General features: G+C 36.2%; 1 protein-coding gene across 1 annotated transcript; it reads right to left on the minus strand.

The window, feature by feature from the left end:
• Positions 1 to 233: 233 nt before the first annotated feature.
• LOC137025049 (aerolysin-like protein) lies at positions 234 to 6,583 on the minus strand. The gene is made up of 2 exons (XM_067393067.1): positions 6,541 to 6,583; positions 234 to 1,198 (listed from the first exon to the last, which is right to left on the minus strand). Exon 2 carries the CDS (start codon positions 1,179 to 1,181, stop codon positions 234 to 236), a length of 948 nt encoding a protein of 315 aa, XP_067249168.1. The 5' UTR covers positions 1,182 to 1,198; positions 6,541 to 6,583.
• Between the last annotated feature and the right edge of the window lie 5,210 nt (positions 6,584 to 11,793).

Here is an 11,793-nt window from a genome sequence, read left to right on the forward strand (position 1 = left end):
ATTTTAAAGTGATTAAACAAAGTAGGAATCTTATATGATACCAATACACAAATATTCATATAGACTATTTGAAAACAGAAACTGTTGTGTGTATACACGCACACACACAGGGGAAACACCCAACCACCAAAAAACACTGAACAATTTGGCCTAAATGTAAAACAACTGATACATGATTGACAAAATTAGAAGTAATCAAAAAACTTGTGTTACATGTGCAATCTGTCTTAACATTACAGAGGAGATTCCTTAGTCACCACTTTGATATCAGTGTAATTGACGCCTTTGTAGGTGCCCTCGGTTTTGTACTTTAACATACTGCCATTTGTGCAGGTGATCTGCACTGTGCCAGTGTAAGGCAGGTCAAAATTGGCTCTTGCAATGGTGATGTCAACATCCACCTGCGTCCCTGGTGGCACATCGATATTAGTAGACAGAGTTTCGGTTCTCTCTTCTGTGTACTCGTGACTGTAAGTGCTTTCAAGTCCAACACTAACACTGTATCCAAGTGTTTCTTCTGCAACCATTGGAACCCCAGCCTTCACTTCCACACTAAATGTTGCTGTCAAACTTGTACTCACAGACCATGAAGATTTGTTGGTTACTTTCTTTGAGGTTTCAACTTTTTGTTCTTGAGTGACGGAGGAGTCGTTTCTGAAAGTGAGGGATTCGATTGATTCTACTTCCACCTGTTCTTTCAGTTGGGTGATAGTGGGATAGTTGACATTGGTGAGAACTACTGATTGAACTGCATTGAGAAACATGAATCCCATGCAGTCGATGTCAGCACCAGCTCTTCCTACAACTCCCAAACAATATCCAGAGCCGACATCAATGGGATATTCTGTTTTTAAACCCCATTTTGTCATCTTCGCAAAGAATGATCCCCCAAGAGTGGTTCTGAATTTGATAGCTCCAAGACGTGTTCCTGCTCCGTTCCCCCATAAGGACAGTGAGGTGAAACACTCACCAGGCTTGAACTTGTACTCTTGAGGATCTCCAGCTGGATGTCCAAAAGTTTCAACTCTCCCATCTGAAAGCCAAACCTTGACAGCCTTCACCTGCCATCCTCCAACCCAAACCCAAATCTTCTCTAAACTGGCACCGTCGTTCTCACCAGTAAATGAAAATGGACCACCTCCTTGTCCACCAATTAGCTCTAGAGTTGTTGGGTAGGGCATCTTTGAATGAACTTGATCTGAAAATAATAAACAGATCAGAATTAGCATCAGCTATATATTTTCTTGCAGCGTTTCCCAACCCAGATTGTGGAGACACAACAACTGTACATGTTGGATTGCTTTTTTTAACTGACCCATCCATTTCTGGTCTTCAGGTCTCTACTAATAAGCTGATGAGTTGAATCAAGTGTGTCTGGATAGGCAATCATGCAAAATGTGCAGTTCCCTTTCAGTCAGTCACATTCAAAGTCACATTGGTGACTGACCAATTGAGATCTTGCTGAGAGCCTAATGACCTTTGAGTGCAAGCAAAACGAACCACTGCACATGTTTGGAAACATGCTTTTCCACTGTCAGGCCGAATGGTTCTAAGTAATGGCTTTGGTTATTTTCCAGTCAAGCTTGTTTAGCTACTACACAATTACAAAAATTCTCAGCCCAGAATGCTCAGCACTGTTGGCTAACCATGCATGCAGTGATATGGCCACTCAGTAGAATAATGGCAAAAGTTTTTGATACAAAACAGCACTAATTGAATTGTACTAATTAAAAAAAATGCTTTCATTTTAATGCATTGTATTTTTAGGGCTTGCATTTATATGGGCTGAAATTCAACATGGTTGTATATTTCGCACACATTTTCATTATTAAAAATTCTGTAATTTATATTCACTTTTCAGATTTCAAAATATTTGCTCCGTTTGAAAATACAACTTTTAATATTCGACAGGCAATTTTCAGTCCATTTTATTTTGCTTTACAAATGCTCTTTCACAAATTCAGTGGTTTAAATTCAACAGAAAATTCAAGATTGCACATCCGAAAACTGCAGGAATAGCACTAGATTGCCGATGTATAATCTCCATCAGCTGTTAGTCTTCCTCACCAGCAGGTGGTGCAAGCGGCTGTTAACGAAGACCAGTGCGACGGCTAGAGAGTCGTTCATTCATTAATGCAAAAAATGGATTTACAGAAATGGATCAAGCACTAAGTATATGTGATGATTATCAGGGACAGTATATATGTGAAAAAGCTGATGAAGATTCAAAAGATGTGTTTATGTTTGTCTTTCCCTGTGTATAGCCACTTTCTCTACCATGAACAAGATTATAACGTTATTCCTAGAGGTGTAACAGTACACATATTTGTACCGAACCATTCCAGTATAGGGCTTTCAGTACGGTGCACGTGTGTACTGAATGCATTACATTGCAACATTAAGGCCTCCTATTAATCGCAATAAGCTCTGCATTTTGTTTAGAAACAAAGTGTCATCCTTCAAATTCTGTCCACAAAATCATGAAATTCAAACAGAAAATGTCATCTTGATGCACTTTGATGAGGCGTGACAGATCTCTGTATAGGCCCTTTAGTTCAACCAGCAGTGCGGAGCGCGAGTGAGCGTGATCACCTCTTCCTCATTAAAGGTGCCCAAGAACGTTCTTTCACAAGATGTAATATAAATCTAAGGTGTCCCCTGAATGTGTCTTTGAAGTTTCAGCTCAAGATACCCCATAGATTTTTTATTAATTAATTTTTTTAACTGCCTATTTTGGGGCATCATTAACAATACACTGATTTACACTCGGCGCCGCCCCTTTAAGACGCGAGCTTCCTGCCACACGAGCTCTCGACTATATTACAGCGCATTTACAAAGTTCACACAGCTAATATAACCCTCAAATGGATCTTTACAAGATGTTCGTCATGCATGCTGTATGCATGCTTCGAATTATGTGAGTAAAGTATATATATTTGGATGTTTATATTTGATTCTGTATGAGTTTGAGGCTGTGATCCGTGGCTAACGGCTAATGCTACACTGTTGGAGAGATTTATAAAGAATGAAGTTGTGTTTATGAAATATACAGACTGCAAGTGTTTAAAAATGAAAATAGCGACGGCTCTTGTCTCTGTGAATACAGTAAGAAACGATGATAACTTTAACCACATTTAACAGTACATTAGTAACATGCTAACGAAACATTTAGAAAGACAATTTACAAATATCAGTAAAAATATCATGCTATCATGGATCATGTCAGTTATTATTGCTCCATCTGCCATTTTTCGCTGTTGTTCTTGCTTACTTACCTAGTCTGATGATTCGGCTGTGCACAGATCCAGACGTTAATACTGGCTGCCCTTGTGTAATCCCTTGAACATGGGCTGGCATATGCAAATATTGGGGGCGTACATATTAATGATCCCGACTGTTACGTAACAGTCGGTGTTATGTTGAGATTCGCCTGTTCTTCGGAGGTCTTTTAAACAAATGAGATTTATATAAGAAGGAGGAAACAATGGAGTTTGAGACTCACTGTATGTCTTTTCCATGTACTGAACTCTTGTTATTTAACTATGCCAAGGTCAATTAAATTTTTGAATCTAGCACCTTTAACACAAGTTACAGAATAGCCTAAACATGAATGAAGATTTGAAGGTATGTTGAAAGACACAGTACAACTTACTGAGTCTTATCTCTTGTAATCGTAATCGCTCGATCAGTGTTTCTACAGTGGAACGTTAATAAAACAGCTTGTAAACAATAGCCAATGTCACGTAGAATTTACCTCACAAAAGCCATAGTCCACAGCTTGTTAGTTCGCCAGAGAAATGAACTCTTTGGCTTCATATATGCACTATATTAGCCTATATATTCATTATATTTTACTTAATCTGTTAGTGATGTCTTGATAATTTAAAGGTGCCCTAGATTCAAAAATTTAATTTACCTCCGCATAGTTAAATAACAAGAGTTTAGTACATGGAAAAGACATACAGTGAGTTTCAAACTCCATTGTTTCCTCCTTCTATAAATCTCATTTGTTTAAAAGACCTCAGAAGAACAGGCGAATCTCAACATAACACCGACTGTTACGTAACAGTTGGGATCATTAATATGTATATGAGATGTCATAAAAATGTCATTAAAACGACATCTTTTGTATGTGACGTGTGCGAAAAATACCCTTATCTGATCTATAAATGAGCTCCTATAGCCTAGATCAGTTTATCAATTCAATTCACATTTATCTGTATAGCGCTTTTCACAATACATAGGCCTATAGTTTTAAAGCAGCTTTATAGGAAATGCATGTCAACATTACAATTTGGAGTAATCTGTTATCAAAAGTGACTTGTACAAGTTATGTAATTTCAGAAATGTATAGGCTATAGTTAACATATTAATTTAAACAATGTATAAAGGTAGACACAATGAGCGAAAGATCCAGAAAAATCCAGAAAAATGTGTAGCTTATATTAAATGCTGTACTAATAAAGCATACTACACAGAAAAACTTGTTCATCCAGAATTTGATCTTTTAACAGCCTATCACTTAGAAGGGTACATTAAGTGACGTTAAGCTTTTTCTTTATAACGGTTTTCTATAAGAGAAAGACAAATAACGTAGGCTAATTAAACGAATTGTGTTCATATTCTGGGAAAATTTATATTTTATCAAATATATTGTACTCTAAATTTGTTATCAGATGAAAGTTATGTGTAACCATGTTGAGTTCTAAATTTGAAGTTTAGGAGATTTTCTTTAGGCGCTGTACCAAAAATAGCCACCGGGTGTCACTGACATTTTATTGAATCTTTTTATGCATTTTTATGCAAATAAAATGAGCACCAAGCGGCCTGCCGGTGACATTTAAGGGGTTAATAAATTAATATTTTAATTAAGGATGACCAAAAAAAGTGCGGAATTAAGAAATGATCATATTAACATATATTATACTATTAGGCCTATTTTACATCGTGCCTATTGACTGCATTTGTATGAAGTTTATCAACAAATGTTTTAAGAATGCGTAAGAACATAAAATAATAAAGGCTTAGAAGAATTTTTTTTTTAGCCTTTTAAGACCATTCACTGATCGTGTCTTTTTTGCTTAATATTTTATAATTATTATTTATTATTATATATTGACCCATATAGGCAATTACTTACTAGCTCAGTTAAATAGCATAATGTGTATAAATAAGTATATACCAGAATTTTAAATTCCCATAAGTTTCCCACAAGAGCACCTTCAGAAATAGTCGTAAAGCTTTATTGCCATGACTGTCCGGCATTTACTGTATTTATAAAACATAGTTTATATGGTAACACAAAATGTGATTTGGGTAGAGATAATGAGATCAAATGGAAAATAAAGTAAATATATAGAAACATAAAGCAAAAATAAAAGAGCCTACATATCAGTAAATTAATTAAGACTTTGGAATGAGATTTTGTGTGTGTGGCTTAAAGGGTTAGTGAAGATAATGAAAATTCTGTCATTAATTACTCACCCTCATGTCGTTCCACACCCGTAAGACCTTCGTTCATCTTCAGAACACAAATTAGTATATTTTAGTTGAAATCCGATGGTTCAGTGAGGTCTCCATAGCCAGCAATGACATTTCCTTTCTCAAGATTCATTAATGTACTAAAAACATATTTAAATCGGTTCATGTGAGTACAGTGGTTCAATATTAATATTATAAAGCGACGAGAATATTTTTGGTGCGCCAAAAAAACAAAATGACGACTTATTTAGTGATGGCCGATTTCAAAACACTGATTCATTTGTGCTCCGATGCTTCCTGAAGCAGTGTGTCGAATCATGATTCAGATCGCGTGTCAAACTGCCAACGGCTAAAATCACGTGACTTTGGGGCTCCGTACAGCAGATTCGACACACTGATTAATTTATGCTCCAATGCTTCATGAAGCAGTGTTCTGAAATCGGCCATCACTAAATAAGTCGTCATTTTGTTTTTTGCCACTCCAAAAATATTCTCATCGCTTTATAATGTTAAAATTGAACCACTGTACTCACATGAACCGATTTAAATATGTTTTTAGTACATTAATAATTCTTGAGAAAGAAAATGTCATTGCTCCCTATGGAGGCCTCACGGAGCCATTAGATTTCAACTAAAATATCTTAATCTGTGTTCTGAAGATTAAAGAAGATCTTACGGGTGTTGAACGACATGAGGGTAAGTAATAAATGACAGAATCTTCATTTTTGGGTGAACTAACCCTTTAAATATTTTTTAACATAGCCTATTAATAATAACAAATTTCAAAAAGACTTTAAATATGTTTCCTATTTAAAACTTGACTCTTTAGTTACATTGTGTTTAGTAGAACGACGGAAAATGAACTCAACTGTTTAACTCTAGGGGAGTTGGAAAATAAGCCTATTTTCAAAAAAAGTGGAGTGTTCCTTTAATTTGTGCCTTTAGCCAATACTTTGTACCCTATGCGGTGCCAGAAAATGGGGTTGGATAATCTCATGCAGTTTCAGAAACTGTTAGCTACATCTTAAATCAAGAGCCTGTGAGAGGAAGCGTACTTACATGGATGACTGCAGTCTGAACTTCTTCTCGAGAGCAGCTGGTCTGGTCGAAGCTGGAAAAGTGAGATGTGTTTGGTCAGACTGCTGCTTAAATAGAGCTCCAAAAGGGGACAGGCAGTACCTAAAACACACCCCGAGTCAGTGTAATCAGCTCCCCCCACCTCTTGCAAATGCAAAATCAGTATTACATTATTATAAGGGTGTGTACAGAGTACAAACTAACATATACACAATTTAGCTCAAAATTACTTAAGTGTTTCAATTTCCTTTGACTATGACACACACAAAAAAAATATTGCTCAAAAAGAAAAGATAACCAGTCCATTCTCATGTGCGTAAATCAAAAAAGTTAGATCAACCAAATAGCCAAAATTGTCTGCCCACTGAAAAACATACAATTAGACCAAAGCAAGGGTCTATCACTAAAAATACTTTAACATCTGCAAAGTGAAAAAGAGTCGACGTTTCAGCTCATGCTTTCTTCAGTGCTCATGGAACAAAAAGCAACACCAATCTACTTAGACACAATTACAAATGACCAGCTGTGCATAATCAATAGGTTGAAGGTGATTACAAAAAATAAAAAATTAGGGGAAAATAAAAATAAATAACAAATAACCCCTACTGGATTGAATGAAGAGATGGATCTTGCCTGTTTGTAGTATTTTTTTTCTAGTCATTTATTTTATTTGTTAATTCCCCTTTAGTATTTCTTTTATCTTTTATTTTGTTCCCCTCATCATTTTTCCCCCATTGCCATTTATTTTAAAAAAAATATTTTTTTTCCTTTTCCCTTTTATTTTTTTTATTTTTCCTTTCTTTTTCACCTATTGATTAAAGGGATAGTTCAACCCAAAAATGAAAATTCTGTTCTTTACTCAATTTGAGCTATATATATATATATATATATAGGGAACCGCTGGTGGCGATGTTGCTCCAGGCTCCGGACGACCCGCTGGATGATGGCCCTTTTGAGGTCGTCGAACACCAGGAGGTTCTGTACTGGCAGCTGCTGTACCGCCACCTGCGATTCCCCAGAGAGAAGGGAAATGAGCCTCATGGGCCACTGCTCCCGGGGCCATCCGCAGGCTTCGGCTGTTTTCTCAAAAAGACCTAGGAAGACCTCTGGGTCATCGTGTGGCCCCATTTTGTTGAGTGGCAGGTGGCTTGGCACAACCGGCTGCACGGTGGTCTACGAACCTCCCAGTCGATCCAGCTCCAGAACCTCTCGCGGTCCTCCTGCTGGGCTTGATGCTGAGTGCGCAGAGATCATGCCCATCGTCAGGAAGAAGCTCATTAGGGCAGAGCTTGCAATGTAATGGGAATGCAGCAGAAATGTTATAAGCCATTTGAACTGTGTTAAATAGTTACCCTCTGGATAGAACCAAGAGGAGTGATAGTAAATTATTCTCCTACCTCCGGATGAACCGCAAGGAAGAGAAAAATTATGAATTCGGTTTCCAAATATAAATAAGGACCATCAAGCAGATTGTGCAAGCAAATACAATAAAACAGTGACAACATTCGTTCAAAAACTAATCAACAGCATGATGACAAGCCTCCGGCTACAATCGTGAGGTAATTGACACAAAATGCCCCCAAACAGCTCCAAACCGTGACAGCGCAGTTGCTCGTTTGAAATGTCCAACGGAAATGGGCTTAACAGCAGATTGGAGATTATGAATCGGCACTCTACACTGTTAGCCCGTTGAATTTACTTTAAAAAATTGAGGAAACTGGTTGCCCTAAAAAAATTAAGTAATGATCAAGTAATGTGAACTTAATAATTTGAGTTCATTTAACTTAAAATGTTTTGTAATACTAATTGTAATAAATACTAAAAACTACTTTGCAGTTATTACAACTAGTATATTTAAGTTCAATATACTAAGCAAGTTAACTTGCCACCAATCAAAATTCATCCATGCATCCCATCATGCATTGCTGCATGAATAAATTATGAGCTGAATTGTCTTAGTAATTTTCTTTATTCTCACTATTTAAATTTTGCTGTTTTTCTGTGACTTCTTAGTAGCTTGTTTTCTAATGTTCAGTTGATCTGAGATTCACAGGCTGATTCTTGATGTCTGTGTGTGCCTAATATATATATATATATATATTTTTTTTTTTTTTTTTTTTTTTTTTTGGGATAAGGACAACTTAAAAAAAAAATTGTATTAATAAAGCTGATCCTCTGCTGTAGAATCACAGTGCTGCTGTAATCAATAATGTAAATTAACTCAGAGATTGGGCTCTAAGTGAGTTCAGTGATTCAGATTAAATAATGATTATGTGAAAACATAACCAACACCACCTGACCATCTTTTAACTTTGCTTTTCTGGTTGGTTTTAATGCAGTTAAAACTGCCCAAACAAAATCTAATATTAAAAAGTTAAGGGTCAATAGCTCAACTAAAACAAGCCCTGACCCTCGATGATGGTAACTTAAAAATTGTGATTTTCTCCTTTGGTGAAAAACTATAAAAAGGTAAATGTTAGGAAAAAATGTCTGTAGAACAGCCAAAACAAATGTTCCAACTGCTCATCAACAGCTCCTTGAATTCATACACACCACGACAAAATGGCGTCATTACCTGCCGCAAACCAGTGTGAAGGAGGCGTGGTCAGGAGAAAAACTTCATAATTTAAGTGCATTTAACTTACATTTATTAACACATTCAAATACACCCACAAATTAGTAGAATTTACTTATATTTTATAAGTAATGCAACCGAACTTAAATATTTTAAGTATATTGTAATTATATTTTTAAGTAAATATAAAATCTGGGCTAAGAGTGTACTGCTTTTCCTGCAGTTCCCGGATCTGAAATATTGAATTTTATGTTGAATTTGATCCACTAAATTTTTGGAAGCGAATTTGTAAAGTGAAATAAAATGGAACATCTTGTATATTATTGTAACGAAGGCGGGACTCAGGTAGGGATCCAAATGCAAAGCTTTATTTACAGTGAGCGTTGTCATACAGGCAGGGTCAAACGGGAGCAAACGGGAACAACAAGGAACAGGCAGAATCGTAGTCAAGGTGCAGGCGATGGTCAGGACAGGCAGCAACGGGTCAACAAACAGGAAACAGGCAGGAACGGTAACACAGGACAGGCAGACAGGAAATAACGCTTGGAAATGCAACACTTGGGAAAACAAGACCTAGCAGTGAGGTGATGTGTGTAAGAGTCTTTAATAGTCCTGGTAATGAGCTGCAGCTGGGTGTGATGATTAGTGATTAGTGTTAAGTGTGTGCAGGTGAGTGGCAGAGAGGATGATGGGAGATGTAGTCCGGAACTTGACAGGATTCATGACAATTATTAACTGCTGCTTTTTCTTTATATTATTATTTTTTTTATTGTATGCAACTCTTGTATTTTTCTAACTTGTATTTTTGTTACAAAGAGACCCTGAGATGCTGACATGACATTAAAAAGCAATATTAAAACTATTGTAAAAATCTGAACAAATGCTAACTGAATAGTCTGCATTGGATTGGACTGTACACAGCAGACCACCACAGTCATTCTATAATAATAATAATAATAATAATAATAATAATTGTATAGTATTATTAATATAATATAATAGTGAGGCTGGAGAGAGTATCCCTTTGAAACAAAGTAAACACAATGATATTATAGAGAGAACAGATTTGACAAACTTACAGAATCAGCGAGATTCAGTGAATGTAGAGAAAGCTGTATTCAACTGAATAGTAAGGTCAGTTGTATACAGTGCTTGCATCGCTTACATTGTATTATAATAATGATGGTGCTCCACTCTGTTCTAAAACTAAAAAGACTCCGAGAGGACATAAGTTGTTTATATGTTAGCCCACAGCTCGGTGGTAAACACCCAAATAGTCATGGTATGTGCAGCCCAACGCAGAAATGTATTGATAAAGCACTGCAGTTGTACGCCAAAGTATTGCTCTGTTCTTTATCACAACTCCAAGAAATAACAACGACAAACATTTGAAACATTTCTAGACGATTGCAAGCAAACACATATTGCTGTTAGCTGGTTAGCCGGAGACCTGCAAGCTGCGCGGTGCGAACATAACACACAACTAAATATGTATTGTGCATGCTACAGAGAAAATAACAGCAACAATTATTAATCATACTTACAGGTTGTGATTTGGAGGAGGAAGAAGCTTGTCGAAATAAACTGGGTATCCACCCTTTAATAACAACCAGCCTGTGAATCACATTTAGGTTGAAGAAGCAGTCGTCAGTAAAATGACGGGACAAAGCACAAGTTTTGGGCTACACTACTGTGCTAGTAACATGCTAACTCATGCTAGCAACATGCTAAATAATGTTAACAACATGTTAAATCATGCTAGCAACATGCTAGCAAAGTGTTAAATCATGCTAACAACATGCCAAGTCATGCTAACATACATGCTAAATCATGCTAGCAACATGTTAAATCATGCAACATGTTAGCAAAGTGTTAAATCATGCTAACAACATGCCAAATCATGCTAACAACATGCAAGCAATGTGTTAAAAAAAAATCAAATTAAAAACACTCTCAAGCCTGTGGGGTGAATATAGCTTCAGCCATGACAATACTGACAATACAGCACAGTCTTTCATAGCTTAATGTGTAAAAAATAACAATTTTAATTACAAAACAAAGGAAAAGCATCAAAGACTCATTATCACTTACCCTAAATGTGCTTTATTATTTACATTTTTTGCAGCTCAGGACATATGAGAAAGGCCCAGTGATGGAGGAAATTGAGGTGAAATCGCGATAATTAATTATTGCCAGTAACTAGTTTAAGACAACTCTGTTACTCATGTTTTGTTTTGTTTGTAATTTTTATTTTGTTCGTTATTTTGGTGGTAATAAAGTATATGTAAATCAGTATAAATCATTTTGAATGTGTTTTTTTTGCTTTTCTTGGCCATGTTTACTTCACACACGTCAAAAGCAAACTTACAGCAATCATGAATCAGACATTTTACTTTTAAATTACTGTCATTATTATTATGACTTTCTGAGATGATGCTGATGCTGTATATGAGGTATGTTTTGCTGCATCTACATTACCCTTCTCTAATTTTATCCTTCTATTCTTGTTTATTCACTGGTGTATATTCAGAGTGTGCCATAGGCCTATATATCATCTTTGATGATATTATAATTATTGTTTTAACTGTGTTATTTTACATTATCAAGTATATCCCTGACAAAAACACGTCCAAAGAGAGCACACATGATGTAGTAGTTTA

The sequence above is a fragment of the Chanodichthys erythropterus genome, chromosome 8 (assembly GCF_024489055.1).
Source record: "Chanodichthys erythropterus isolate Z2021 chromosome 8, ASM2448905v1, whole genome shotgun sequence".
Taxonomy (NCBI): Eukaryota; Metazoa; Chordata; class Actinopteri; order Cypriniformes; family Xenocyprididae; genus Chanodichthys; species Chanodichthys erythropterus.

What these genes read in the sequence shown, in the direction of transcription:
- LOC137025049 (XM_067393067.1), bottom strand. Translation starts at nt 1,181, where the DNA reads ATGCCCTACCCAACAACTCTAGAGCTAATTGGTGGACAAGGAGGTGGT.